Raw genomic sequence first — 12,315 nt, 5'->3', positions numbered from 1 at the left:
AGATAAAAATTATTAAAAATACACAAGGCTAGGTAACTTTCCAAATGAATGTGCATGGGAGAAACAGGTCCAATTCAAACATGAGGATAGATTACATTGCTCATTTTTGGAGGTTTCTTGACTCTTTCAGGTTTCTGATCTATTTATTTGATAATTCAAGGGTATTGTTAAACACTGTTAAACAACCTTGAAAATATTAGTTTTTCTCAAGCCTTTTCTAAATCATGACACAATTCCATTATATATTATATGTCAAATAACAAAGTAAACGATTTGTGTAATCACAGTTCCACAGTTATCTAAAAGTTAACATGCACACCTTCATGCAAAATTTAGCAGGCAAAAGACAAGTTCCAGTAAATCACATCTATATGATAAAAAGATTTCAAAAGTCCCACTATACTAAAAGCAAACAATAAATACCAAAGCAGATGGCAAAGGCTCTAATACTAATTGATACTACATTAAAATGCTATGACAGTAAAACAAAAGAGCAAAATGACAGTGAAAGGGAAAAAAGAAAAACAACTTTTTCTGTGCAAACAGACCCAATTATCTCCCTTTTACCTGGGATTCAAACTGTCAATAATTTAATTTTCATCCCAAGGAAAATATATGCAAGCAGTCAAATAAGCCAATCCAAAAAAAAATTCTTTATATTTGTGATTTATAATAACATTACCAAGTTCTTTCATGCGACCATAAAGAAAACATTCCATTGTTCCTAATTTTTACTTTCATTGACATTTTTTCGTATGCGTCAAAAAGCAAAAACAGCAAAGCAAGCAAGAAGTATTTTGGTTGATTGGTTTCTTTTGGTTTTGTTTTTCTTTTCTGCACCTTAAGAAATGCTATATCGACCCCTGAAATGCCCTGTCCTTTTATTATGTTCCGTTTGAATGAGTGACAGAGCAAACGAAGACCAAGTGAGTGGGTTAGAAGGCAGTCTCAGTACCTCATCGCTATGGCTATGCTCCTCATTAAGGGTTGTGCTACTACACGTGTCTACCCCAGAGTCCTTAATCTGAGGCTCAGACCATTCCAAATCCTCTTCCAAAGAGTGGCCACCAAAGTACATCATTTTCTTTTGTCTCTCAGACCTGGTGTTAGAGTCCGACAAAAGTGCCTGCTCACTAGTTTTTCTTTTTCCCTTTTGACTGTCCCCTATAGGTGTGGGATAAAAAAAAAAGAGAGAGAAAAAGATACAAAAAGAAAACATGCAAAGGTGTAAATCCAAAAGGAAAAGTGAAATGATAACAGAAATTAGATAGTAAGGCCCCACATGTCTCACCAAAGACATTGGGGATGCCTCACTGCTATGCCAAGACGTATGGTCCAACCAGTTGTGATCCACATCTCCTGTGAGAATCAGACAGACAAAAGAGGGAAGTAAAGGAGACGGCGAAAGAAAGGGCAGACAAAGACATAAGCAACACTTTAAACTGTGTGATCCCCTCTAGCTTTAAGTACTTTATCTGTAAGCACTCACTATGTATGCCAAGAGAAAGCTAAGATTTCGAGTAAATTTATAGAATGCAGAATACTTATGTACTCTAGACAAACTCTACAGGACAAAACTGCTGCAAGAGAAGAGAGAGCTACTAATAAACAGGAATTTAAAGGAAAAAAATTATATATTCTGAAAAAAAGAAAAAGACTTTCAGCGATGTCTTACTCATGCTATTTTTTTGATGCTGGCCTACAGACATAAGTTTATTCCCCAAAGATTAAGAAGCATTTAAAAATTAAATAGTGGATTGCTAATAACCACTATAATGAAAAATGAAGTAATTAAATGTTTCTGGAATATAGTATGATATTCCTTAATGCTGAAACCTAAAATTTTTGAGTGATTAAAAAAAGAATTGGCTACACAAAAGATTAAATCTATATGAAAATGACAAAACAGGTTCACTCAACTTCTGTTAGTAAATATAAACTTCCCTTAAATATCATGAATTACTTGACATTATTTTGAAGCAATTTTTCAACTTTTTTTCAGAAATTTCATTCTCCTAAAAATAAATTTTCTACTCAAATAATTTTTCAGATATTTTATGTAATTGGCAACTCACAATAAATATCCATTTCTCAAACTTATGTGCTCCTTTTTTGTCTTACCTTTGGAAAAGAAGTTTTTCATTTACATGTGCACATCTTGTTAAGCTCCATTCATATTTCCATTTATTTAAAAATATTTACTAAACACCTTCATATTGCTGTGCATTGTGCTAAACCTCAAGGTAAGGGGTAAAACAATGAGACATTCAGCAGAAAGGAGATAAACATAAAAAATCATCAGTGTCATACAGGATGTGCAAAACACTGAAAGAGTGTCATAACATTTAATTTAGATTTGGGGGTCAGCAAAAACCTTTAAATAAATGATGTTTGAGGACCGAAATATGTGCCCTATAAAGGACAGATAAAGATACAGGCAGATGGAAAGCGGAGGAAAGCATTCCAGGAAGAACAAGATGGTTCTGCAAAAAACCCTGATGGACACCAGCGTGCCTGAACCAAAGAGAACGAGGGAGAATGTGGTACTACCTGAGACTGAAGAGGAGCACCAGTCCGCTTAAGAGGCCTTTCACACCATGTTAAAGATTATGAATTTCATTCACTGAAGGATCTTAAGCAAGATGGTGACATGATCTGATTTACATTTTAAAAAGATGAATCTAAGTACTAAAGAGAAATTGCGTTGGACCACACCATGAGTTAAAAGACAGCTGTAATAACTCACAACAGGTGATTATGACTTGAATGTAGGTGATGGTAGCGGACATGGTAAGGAAAGAGGAAACTGAGAGATGTTTTAGGGGTATAAATGAGAACGTTAAGCAAGACAAGCATCAAGGATAACTCTCAGGTTTCTAACATGAATAAATAAAAGGAAGTAAAGACCATTTATGAGGGGGAGAAGCACTCTTTTAGTGAAGGGAGAGAAAAGAGTTACTTTATTTCATGGACTCTGTAAGACTCATACACATTAAAATGATAAAATATGCATCTTAGGTATTATTCCAAACACCTAGAGGTTATTCAGGAACTCGATTAGTTAAATTATAATAAAACTTAAAAGGAAAATCTGAGCTGGCGACATAAATTGGGAATTATTAGATCATTTGATCTAGGAATAACTAGATCATTTAGGGAGAGGATATGAAGAGGACCCAGAATGAATTCTAACAGAGTTTGATTTGAGATAAAGGAAAGAGAGAGACTGAGAAAGAGCATGCAGAGATAGAAAAAAAGAGGGACGCATAGACAGAGGTCTCCAGACCAAATAAAAACTGAGTTTCCTAAACAGGAGGAGAAAACAACAATAAAATGATTTCTACATGTCAGGTAAGATGAGGAACTGAAAATTATGAATTTGATTTGGCAACATTAATATCAGGAAGGATGTTAGAAAAAGCACTCTGGATAGAAGGATAAAATTGAAACCAAACTGAAGTAACTGAAAAATCAAAGAAAGATGAAGTAGAAAAATTCTGTGTAGATGGCTGGTTCAAAAAATCCTTAAAATAACATAATCAACATTGCCCAGGCACTTGTTAAAAATGCAAATTCTTGGGTACCACCGAGATTTAATCAGAAATTCTGAAGGTGTTTTAACAAGAAATTCTGTAGCCTTTGTTTTAACAGTCCACCAGGTGATTCTGATCTCACTGTTGGAGAACAACAGGAGACAATTCTTTTGAGAAGTTTATTTGTAAAGAATGATAAAGCTGTACTTTCTAACATGCCCAAAGTTCAACTGGTACAGAAAAAGAACCCATTCTTCAACCTGTAAACTAGAGAAGCGCTTCCCAATCCTTTTCATGGCACAAAAAGACAAAGAGTTGACAGCTACCCATAACCCTGAGCATATCTGAATCTCAGAAAACCTATAACTCTTTCAAAATACATTATTATTCCACGATAAAGGACTGAGAAATCTCTGAGTTGGAATAAAGATGGAAACCATAAATAAAAATTCTTGACTGGTTTATGTGAAGACGTGAGAATTCAGCTTGCAGTCTCACTTCTTTCCCTGTGCCTGCAAACTACTGAAATTGCAGAAATAGTTTTTCCAAAAAATCACCCATGTAACCATTTGCAGCTAAACTGAAAATATGTGACTAAAAAAAAACAAAATTGTCATAAATGGTAAGCCATCAGTAAACATTTCTTACATGAGTAAATATTAGTGTTACTTTAAGAATTAAATAAGGTTATCAGTGCAAAACATATAGAAAATAAGCCTCAGGACTGTTAGTATTTAGAAAATAATACTTATCACTTAATATTCTTATTTTATTTAGCTTTTGGGGACTTCAGGGTTTATAATCACATAATTAAAATACTGAAAGATTCATGCCATTATAGTTCCAGGGGAGAAGAAAGATGGAGTTGGAAAGTCTTTGAAGAAATTAAGAATGAAAATTTCCCAAATTTGCAAAACACGTAAACTTACTAAATCAAGAAACTCCATAAGACCCCAAACAAGAAATATGCAAAGAAATTTGTGCAGAGATACATCATAAACAAACTAGAAACTAAAACTGTTTTTTGTTGGTTTTTTTTTTTTTTGAACCCAGAAAGCAAGAAACACCACCTTATCTAAAGGTGAAAAACAATTCCAGAGACAGTGATAAATTTTCCATCAGAAAGTTTGAAGGCCAGAAATAAATGACACAGTGTTTTGTAACTGTTGAAATAAAAGAATTGTTAACTCTGAATACAAAACAGAGTGAAAATATCTTTCAGAAATGAATGAGCAATAAAGACATCCTCAGACAAAAGAAAATGAAGAGAATGCGTCACCAGCATACTTACCCTAAAAGAATGGCTAAAACATTTTGGAAAATGTGGAAACTAAAACAAAACAAAAAGAAGGAACCTGACAATATCAAGAAGGAATAAAGAACACGGTAAGTAAAACTATGGGTAAATACAATAAGCTACCCTCCTCTTTAGTTTTCTAAATTATGTTGATGTTTGAAATAAGAAGTATACATCATCTGATATGCCTTTCAACATACATAGAAGTGGGTATGATAATTACATTATAAGAAGGGAAAGGTAACAGAAATTAAAGTATGTAAGGTTTCCACCTTTCTCTCTGACTAGTAAAATGTCAACACCAGCATATGTAAGTTACACATATGTAATATACAGATTCTTTACCAGCTGAGCCACCAAGGAAGCCCCATAGTACCTATAGCAACAACTAAATAAAATTCTTTGCAAAGAAATACACTGAAAAACACTACAGATGAATTAAAATGCAATTAAAAAAAAAATTCTAATAACCTATAGATAGCAAGAAAAAGAAAACAAAAATAAAAAACAGAAGGAAGAAACAAAAAAGAAGCAAACAAGAAACATGCAGACCAATCCCCTCATGAATATAGACACATAAATCCTTAACAGAATACTAGCAAATGTAATTCAGCAATACATAAAAATATTTATACACTCTGACCAAATGGGGCTTATTTCTAGCATGCAAGGCTGGTTGAATATTAAAAATCAGTGCAAGCTGTCATATAAGTTAAAAAAAAAATGATCCTATTAATTGATGAAGGGAAAAAAATCACAATAAGAAAAACAGAAAACAAGAAATGAGGAGAACTTGCTCAAATAAATAAAGGACATCAACCAAAAACTTACAGCTAAGATCATATTGTCCATAAAGCCAAAAAGCAAAGTGCTTTATATGAAGAGAAATTTCACGAAAAAGAATATTTCTATTTGTAATAGTGAAAAAGTGGAAACAAGCAAAATGTCCTTTAATAGGCAAATGGCCATGTCAATGTATGGCGGGACCACTACAATATTGTGAAGTAATTAACCTCCAAATAAAATAAATAAATTTATATTTTTAAAAAAATTGTTGTATAATCATACCACGGAATTTTACTCAGTAATAAAAAGGAAAAAACTATTGATGCATACAACACAAATGCACCTCAAGAGCAATATGCTGAGTGAAAAACAATCACGTGCCACATGATTTCATTTATATAATATAAATAATAGAACTGGATAATGAACTAGTGGTCAGCACAGGGTAGGGCCAGGAGGGGGAGGGAGGAAGGTGTCACTGTAAAGGGGCAGCATGAGGAAGACCTTTATAACGGCAGTGCTTCCAGGAACCCACGTATGTGATAAGATGTCACAAACCTACACAAGCACATTCTCCCAGCGTCAATTTCCTGCTTTTGATATTCTATGCATGCTATCATTATATAAAATGTAACCTTTGGGGAAAACTAGGTAAAGGGCACATGGGATCTCTATGCACTACTGTTGCAACTTTCTGCATATCTATAATTATTTCAAAATTAAAAGTTAAAAATATTGTGTTGCTGCCTTCATAGGTATTGATAATTCCATCACCGGCAGATTTAGAGAAAAGCTGGAGTACCATGCGTCAGCACGGTGAAGAAGAGGAATCGGTGCCTTAGAAAGTTACATTAAAAGAGCACGAGGGCTTTCCTGGTGGCACCGTGGATAAGAATTCACCTGCCAATGCAGGGAACATGGGTTCGATCCAGGAAGATCACACATGCCTCAGAGCAACAAAGCCCAGGTGCCGCAACTACTGGGCCTGCGCTTCAGAGCCCAGGAGCCGCAGCTACTGAAGTCCTGGTGCCCTAGAGTCAGTGCTCCGCACGAGAGAAGCCACGGCAATGAGCAGCCCGCACACAACTAGAGTAGCCCTTGGGGCCTCAGCTAGAGAAGGCCCATGTGCAGCAACAAAGATCCAGTTAATAAAAAAATAAATAAAAATCTAAAAAGAGAACTAAGTCCTACTGAACTCTAATATTCAATCATTCTATTAGTTTGAACTAAACATATGTATATATAAAACCTGGTGAAAACTAGTCAAAAGATTAACATTGGATGTGAAGATTTTCCTCCTTCAAATATCTCTACTGAAAAATATAAACTAACCCAACAGTACATGTTTGTGTTGTGTGTATGTTTGATGCACAGAGCAAAAACAGTTCAGATATTCTATTTGTAATATTTTTCCTACAGTTATTAAATGAATACAAGAGCTTATAAACTGTTTTATGTCACAGTTTTTCATTTGCTTAAGTTAATAAATATTTTCAATTAAATCACATACCATACAAAGGTAGTCTTCAACATCTTCATTTTAACTTAATCATGTTTATAAAATCACAGCATGTTGTAACAGAGAGAGTTTTATAGCTGGAGCCACAAAACCTACATTAAACTATTGGCTCCCTTCCTTATTAATTTTATGACTTGGGCAAGTCAAATAATACAGTAGGCCTCATTTACTCATTTGTATAAAAAGAGATTAATTGTGACATCTTACAGATTGTTGAGAGGCTTAAGTAAGATAATGACTGTGAAAATGCTTGGCAAATTATAGAGTCATCCCAGTGTTGGTGATATCATAACCATCTTCATCATTATAAAAGTAAAATAACTATAACTTTCATTCTAAATTGAAAGGGAAATTTATCTATGGCCCTTTTATTTTTCCTCTCATTTTTCTTCTTGTTATTTTACTTTCTTCCTCAGCTTGTCAGGCTATCTGTGTTGGCATTTTCCAACAAGAAACACTGCTTCTGTAAATGTTAATAGGCTTGAGTGATATACAGGTCCTTTAGTCAAATAAGCTTAGAAAACTCTGGATTAAATGTAATTAAATATATGTCTTAAATGCAGAATTTTCCTTATAGTAATGACAATATGCTTCTTTACAAGAATTATGTTAACATACAGCTTCCACAGACTTAATTGGAACACTAACTTTTCTCACAGGACAAGTGTTACAAGAACTATATTTTGATCCATAATGCCGAAACCATCCTGGAGGCTCATTTTTCCCAAGATAGTCATTAAAACTGATAAGACTCAAGTCCTTCAAGCAAAATTGTCAGTATTAAGGGAGACTAATAGCCCAAGTTATTACAAGGCTATATATATATTACAAGGTGGTATATTTTCAGCCTGCTTATTTAACTCTTATGCAGAATACATCACACAAAATTTTGCCAGGCTGGATGAAGCATAAGCTGGAATCAAGGCTGCCAGGAGAAATACTGATAACCTCAGATATGCAGATGACACCACCCTTATGGCAGAAAGTGAAGAAGAACTAAAGAGTCTCTTGATGAAGGTGAAGGGGAGAGTGAAAATGTTGGCTTAAAACTCAACATTCAAAAAACTAAGATCATGGCATCTGGTCCCATCACTTCATGGCAAATAGATGGGAAACAATGGAAACAAGGAGAGACTTTACTTTCTTGGGCTCCAAAATTGCTGCAGATGGTGACTGCAGCCACAAAATTAAAAGATGCTTGCTCCTTGGAAGAAAAGCTTTGACAAACCTAGACAGCGTATAAAGAGAGACATTACTTTGCCAACAAAGGTCCGTCTAGTCAAAGCTATGTTTTTGAGTAGTCACATATGGGTTTGAGAGTTGGACCATATAGGCCGATGTTGAAGAATGGATGCTTTTGAACTGTGGTGTTGGAGAAGACTCTTGGGAGTTCCTTGGACTGCAAGATCAAGCCAGTCAATCCTAAAGGAAATCAATCCTGAACATTCATTAGAAGGACTGATACTAAAGCTGAAGCTTGAAAACTTTGGCCACCTGATGTGAAGAACCAACTCATTAGAAGACCCTGATGCTGGACAAGATTGAGGGCAAGAGGAGAAGGGGATGACAGAGGATGAAATGGTTGGATGGCATCACCGACTCAATGGACATGAGTTTGAGCAAGCTCTGGGAGATGGTGAAGGACAGGGAAGCCTGCTGTGCCAGTCCATGGGGTCACAAAGAGTCAGACAACGACTGAGCAACTGAACAACAATAGCCTAAGTAAAAAAAAAAAAAGTTATACACAGAGGGTATTATTGAAGGCAATGGTTTTTATGCTCCATGGAGTTACCTCAGAGACAACTATTGGGTGAGTGTGGAGAACTGAGTCTAAGGTGGTGCACATAACCCCCACCTCATGTCTTTGTACAGTATCTGTGACTTGCTCCTAATCAAGGTGGTGGAATGGCTAAGTGGTGGGATATCACTCATGATATCAGAAAAATATCTGCCTTAAGAGTCAACTTGCTCTAAGACTCCCTTTGCCTGTTCAGTGAAATAAGCAGTCATGCCTGAAAAGACAACATGGCAAGGAATAGCAGGCAATCTTTAGCAACCATGGGCACCATCTGGGAACTGCAAGTGGCATCCAGTCACAAACAAATGAATTTTGCTGACAAATCTCATTGAAACTGAAGTTAGATTCTCCCCTCATCAAGCCTCTAGGAACACAGCCCAGCCAGCAACCTGATTGGAGCTTGAGACCCTAAGAAAAATACTTAGTGAAGCCATGCTGAGATCCCTGAACAACAGAAATTATAAAGTGGTAAATATGAGCTTGAAAGCCATTAAGTTTCTGATAGAGTAAATTTTAAATTAGAATAATTTTAACTTGCATCTTATTAATGTAAATCTCATTTAATGTGTTAAATGAGAAGGAAAGGACAGCAATATAGCTACCAAAAGAAAGCATTATGACCTGACCCAGGGATTGAATCCAGGTTTGATCTGCATTGCAGGTGGATTCTTTACCAGCTGAGTCACCAGGAAAGCCCATCATACATACATTGATGATCTCCAAATGTATGTACCCCAAATCTAACTCCAGATTAGAATATATACTGTGTTATTCACCATCTCCATTAGATACCTAAAAGGAAAATCAAACTTAATATGTATGAAACTGGCCAGCTGATCCTCCCTGCCCATCCCCCCAAATCTGTCTGCTGTAATTTCCTTATGTTAATTAATGGCAACTCTTTCCTTCAACTTGCTTAGGCAAAAATCTTTGAAGTAATCGTAACTTACTCCCTTCTTACTGTCACATCCACCTCTAAACTACCAGAAAACCCTTGTGGCTGTACTTCCAAAATACATCCAAAATCTGACTACCTCTCTTCACTTCCACTACTACCACATTGGTCTGAACAGCCATCACCTCTCATTAGCAATTGGATTAACCACCTAACTGGTCTCCTTAAATTCATTTTTGCTCTTCTCAACTCTGTTTCCAATACAGCATCAAGAGTGATTAGCCTCCAACTAATAAAACTAAATGGAAAAAAAAAGAGTAATCTCAAAATGTAAACCAGATCAAGTCATTTGGCTTCTCAGCTCAGTTAGAATGAAACCCAACATTCTTGAAATGATATATAAAGCCCTACATGATCTGGCCTCTTACTACTCTTCGACCTCAGGTAATCTGCCTACTTTTTAACTGTTGTAGCCTCTGGCACATGTAGAAGTGCCTAGAACATAAAAATTAATTGAATAAATCAGTCAATGAACTGAAATATCAGGTCATCATTTTCACACTTCTTTATGCTGTAGACTCTCTTTCCTAATAGAACTGCCAAATACAAAGTGACTAAGAGCATAATCTGGTCGAAACAAACTCAGAGATCCCAGATGCTCACCCGTGCGCAAGTGCCCTCTGACCCTCTTCAGCAGTTCCACAAACACTACCACAAAAATCTGGTGCTCTATTTGGCAGTTTTTAAAACACTGAGTCTATTTTCTTTATTTTTAGGAGGAAATAAAAGACCAGAAAATCAAATAATCTTTCTATGATTACAATGGGATCAATGGCAAAGCCTGGGAAAAGAAATGGGTACATGTATTTTCAACTCACTGTTCCAATATACCACATTGCTTCTCTATTAAAAAAAAAAAGGGGGGGGATAACTAATAAATCCAGCAATCACACTAGCTCTTCAAAGTCCTATGAATTTCTTAAGGGAAGGAAATGGCTTTTTTCATCTTTGCCCCCCTCCAGTGTCAAGTAATGTCTAGCAAATAGTAAGTACTCCATAAAAACTGCTTTTACTGACATAATGGGTGAAGTCCAATGTGTAGAATGACTACCTGTCCCCATCCAATACCTTCTTTGTTCTGCTGGAAAATTCTATTCAACTTTCAAAACTCAATGCACATAGCAACTCCTTTGTAAATTCCTTCCTAATAAGTCAAGTTAGAAGTATATCTTCCTTCTCTAAATCATGTCAATATCTCATATTTAATTATTTCACATATATCATACCATATTCCTCATTTGCTTACATGCTTATCTCTTGAGCAGAGGTCATACTGTATCATCTTACACATAGCACAGCAACAGCCACACAACAGGCATGAAATACATTTTTTTCGTATTGAAGTGTATTTCATATGAAGAGTCCTTTGGACAGCAAGGAGATAAAATTAGTCAAATTTAAAGGAAATGAACCCTGAATATTCATTGGAAGGACTGACACTAAAGCTGAAGTTCCAATATTTTGGCCACCTGATGCAAAGAGACAACTCATTGGAAACAACCCTGATGCTAGGAAAGATTGAGGGCAAAAGGAGAAAGGGGCAACACAGGATGAAACAGTTGGATGGCATCACTGACTCAATGGAGATGAGTTTGAGCAAATCTAGGAGATAGTGAAGAACAGGAAGCTTGGATGCGGCAGTTCATGGGGTCGCAAAGAGTTGGACACGACTTCAGCGAATGAACAACAAAAACAATTTACTAAGCAATTAGTTTTTGCTTAATACTTGATTAAAATAAATCTGACAAAGTGAATGTCAACCTTCTCAGTCATGACACAGAAATTAACAATGGTCAGAACATGCTACCTATGTTTGAATATATTTGCCTGGCCTGCAATTCAAAATCAATGTTGTCTTATTTAAGGATGGGACACATTTTCACTACTAATGAATGTATTCCAATATAGCAGTTTGGTAATATCAATATGACAAATACATTCATTTCAGTTTTTAATAAATGAGCAGAAAAGGAAAAATTTTTATTAAGCATACCTAAAAAGCATTATTATTTTATACATTTGCAAATATTTGAATCAGATTTTAATCCATTATTATTATTAAATTTCTACATTAAAAAGTTTTTTACAAACTATTGCCCCCTAAACTTTTAATTTACCCTTATTTCTTTCTAGCTCTACATCCACATGTCATTTTAACATAGCAGACATAACTTTCAATTCAGCTTCTATTTACAGAAATCTACATTATTGCCTGGATAGTTTTCTTTGTTACCACAGTCTCCATAATTATCCAAATTTCAAATAGATTTCAGTGATAAGGTAATTAAATTTAAAAACCTGCTTCCCAGGGTGAAAACAAGACTTGTTTTGTAACATCTGTCTATTCCATGGTGCAAATACTTTCACTTAAGCCAATTTTGACCTACCAATACTATGTCATTGAATGTAGGAAGAGATGCAAACAAT

The 12,315-nt window shown here is 35.3% G+C and overlaps 1 protein-coding gene across 27 annotated transcripts in view; it reads right to left on the bottom strand.

The window, feature by feature from the left end:
- RIMS2 (regulating synaptic membrane exocytosis 2) overlaps positions 1-12,315 on the bottom strand; it is a 587,005-nt gene that overhangs the window by 283,991 nt on the left and 290,699 nt on the right. For 14 of the 27 annotated variants that reach the window (XM_065903249.1, XM_065903253.1, XM_065903241.1 and 11 more), the window contains one exon: positions 1,292-1,359. In XM_065903249.1, coding sequence (XP_065759321.1) covers positions 1,292-1,359 — 68 coding nt within the window. Of the gene's footprint in view, positions 1-955; positions 1,165-1,291; positions 1,360-12,315 lie in introns of all 27 variants that reach the window. The other 13 variants (XM_065903235.1, XM_065903237.1, XM_065903246.1 and 10 more) reach the window with 1 other exon arrangement.

Source organism: Muntiacus reevesi, chromosome 12 (assembly GCF_963930625.1).
Source record: "Muntiacus reevesi chromosome 12, mMunRee1.1, whole genome shotgun sequence".
Taxonomy (NCBI): Eukaryota; Metazoa; Chordata; class Mammalia; order Artiodactyla; family Cervidae; genus Muntiacus; species Muntiacus reevesi.
Note: the sequence above shows the minus strand (reverse complement) of the source record. Positions and strands in the feature narration are given on the sequence as shown.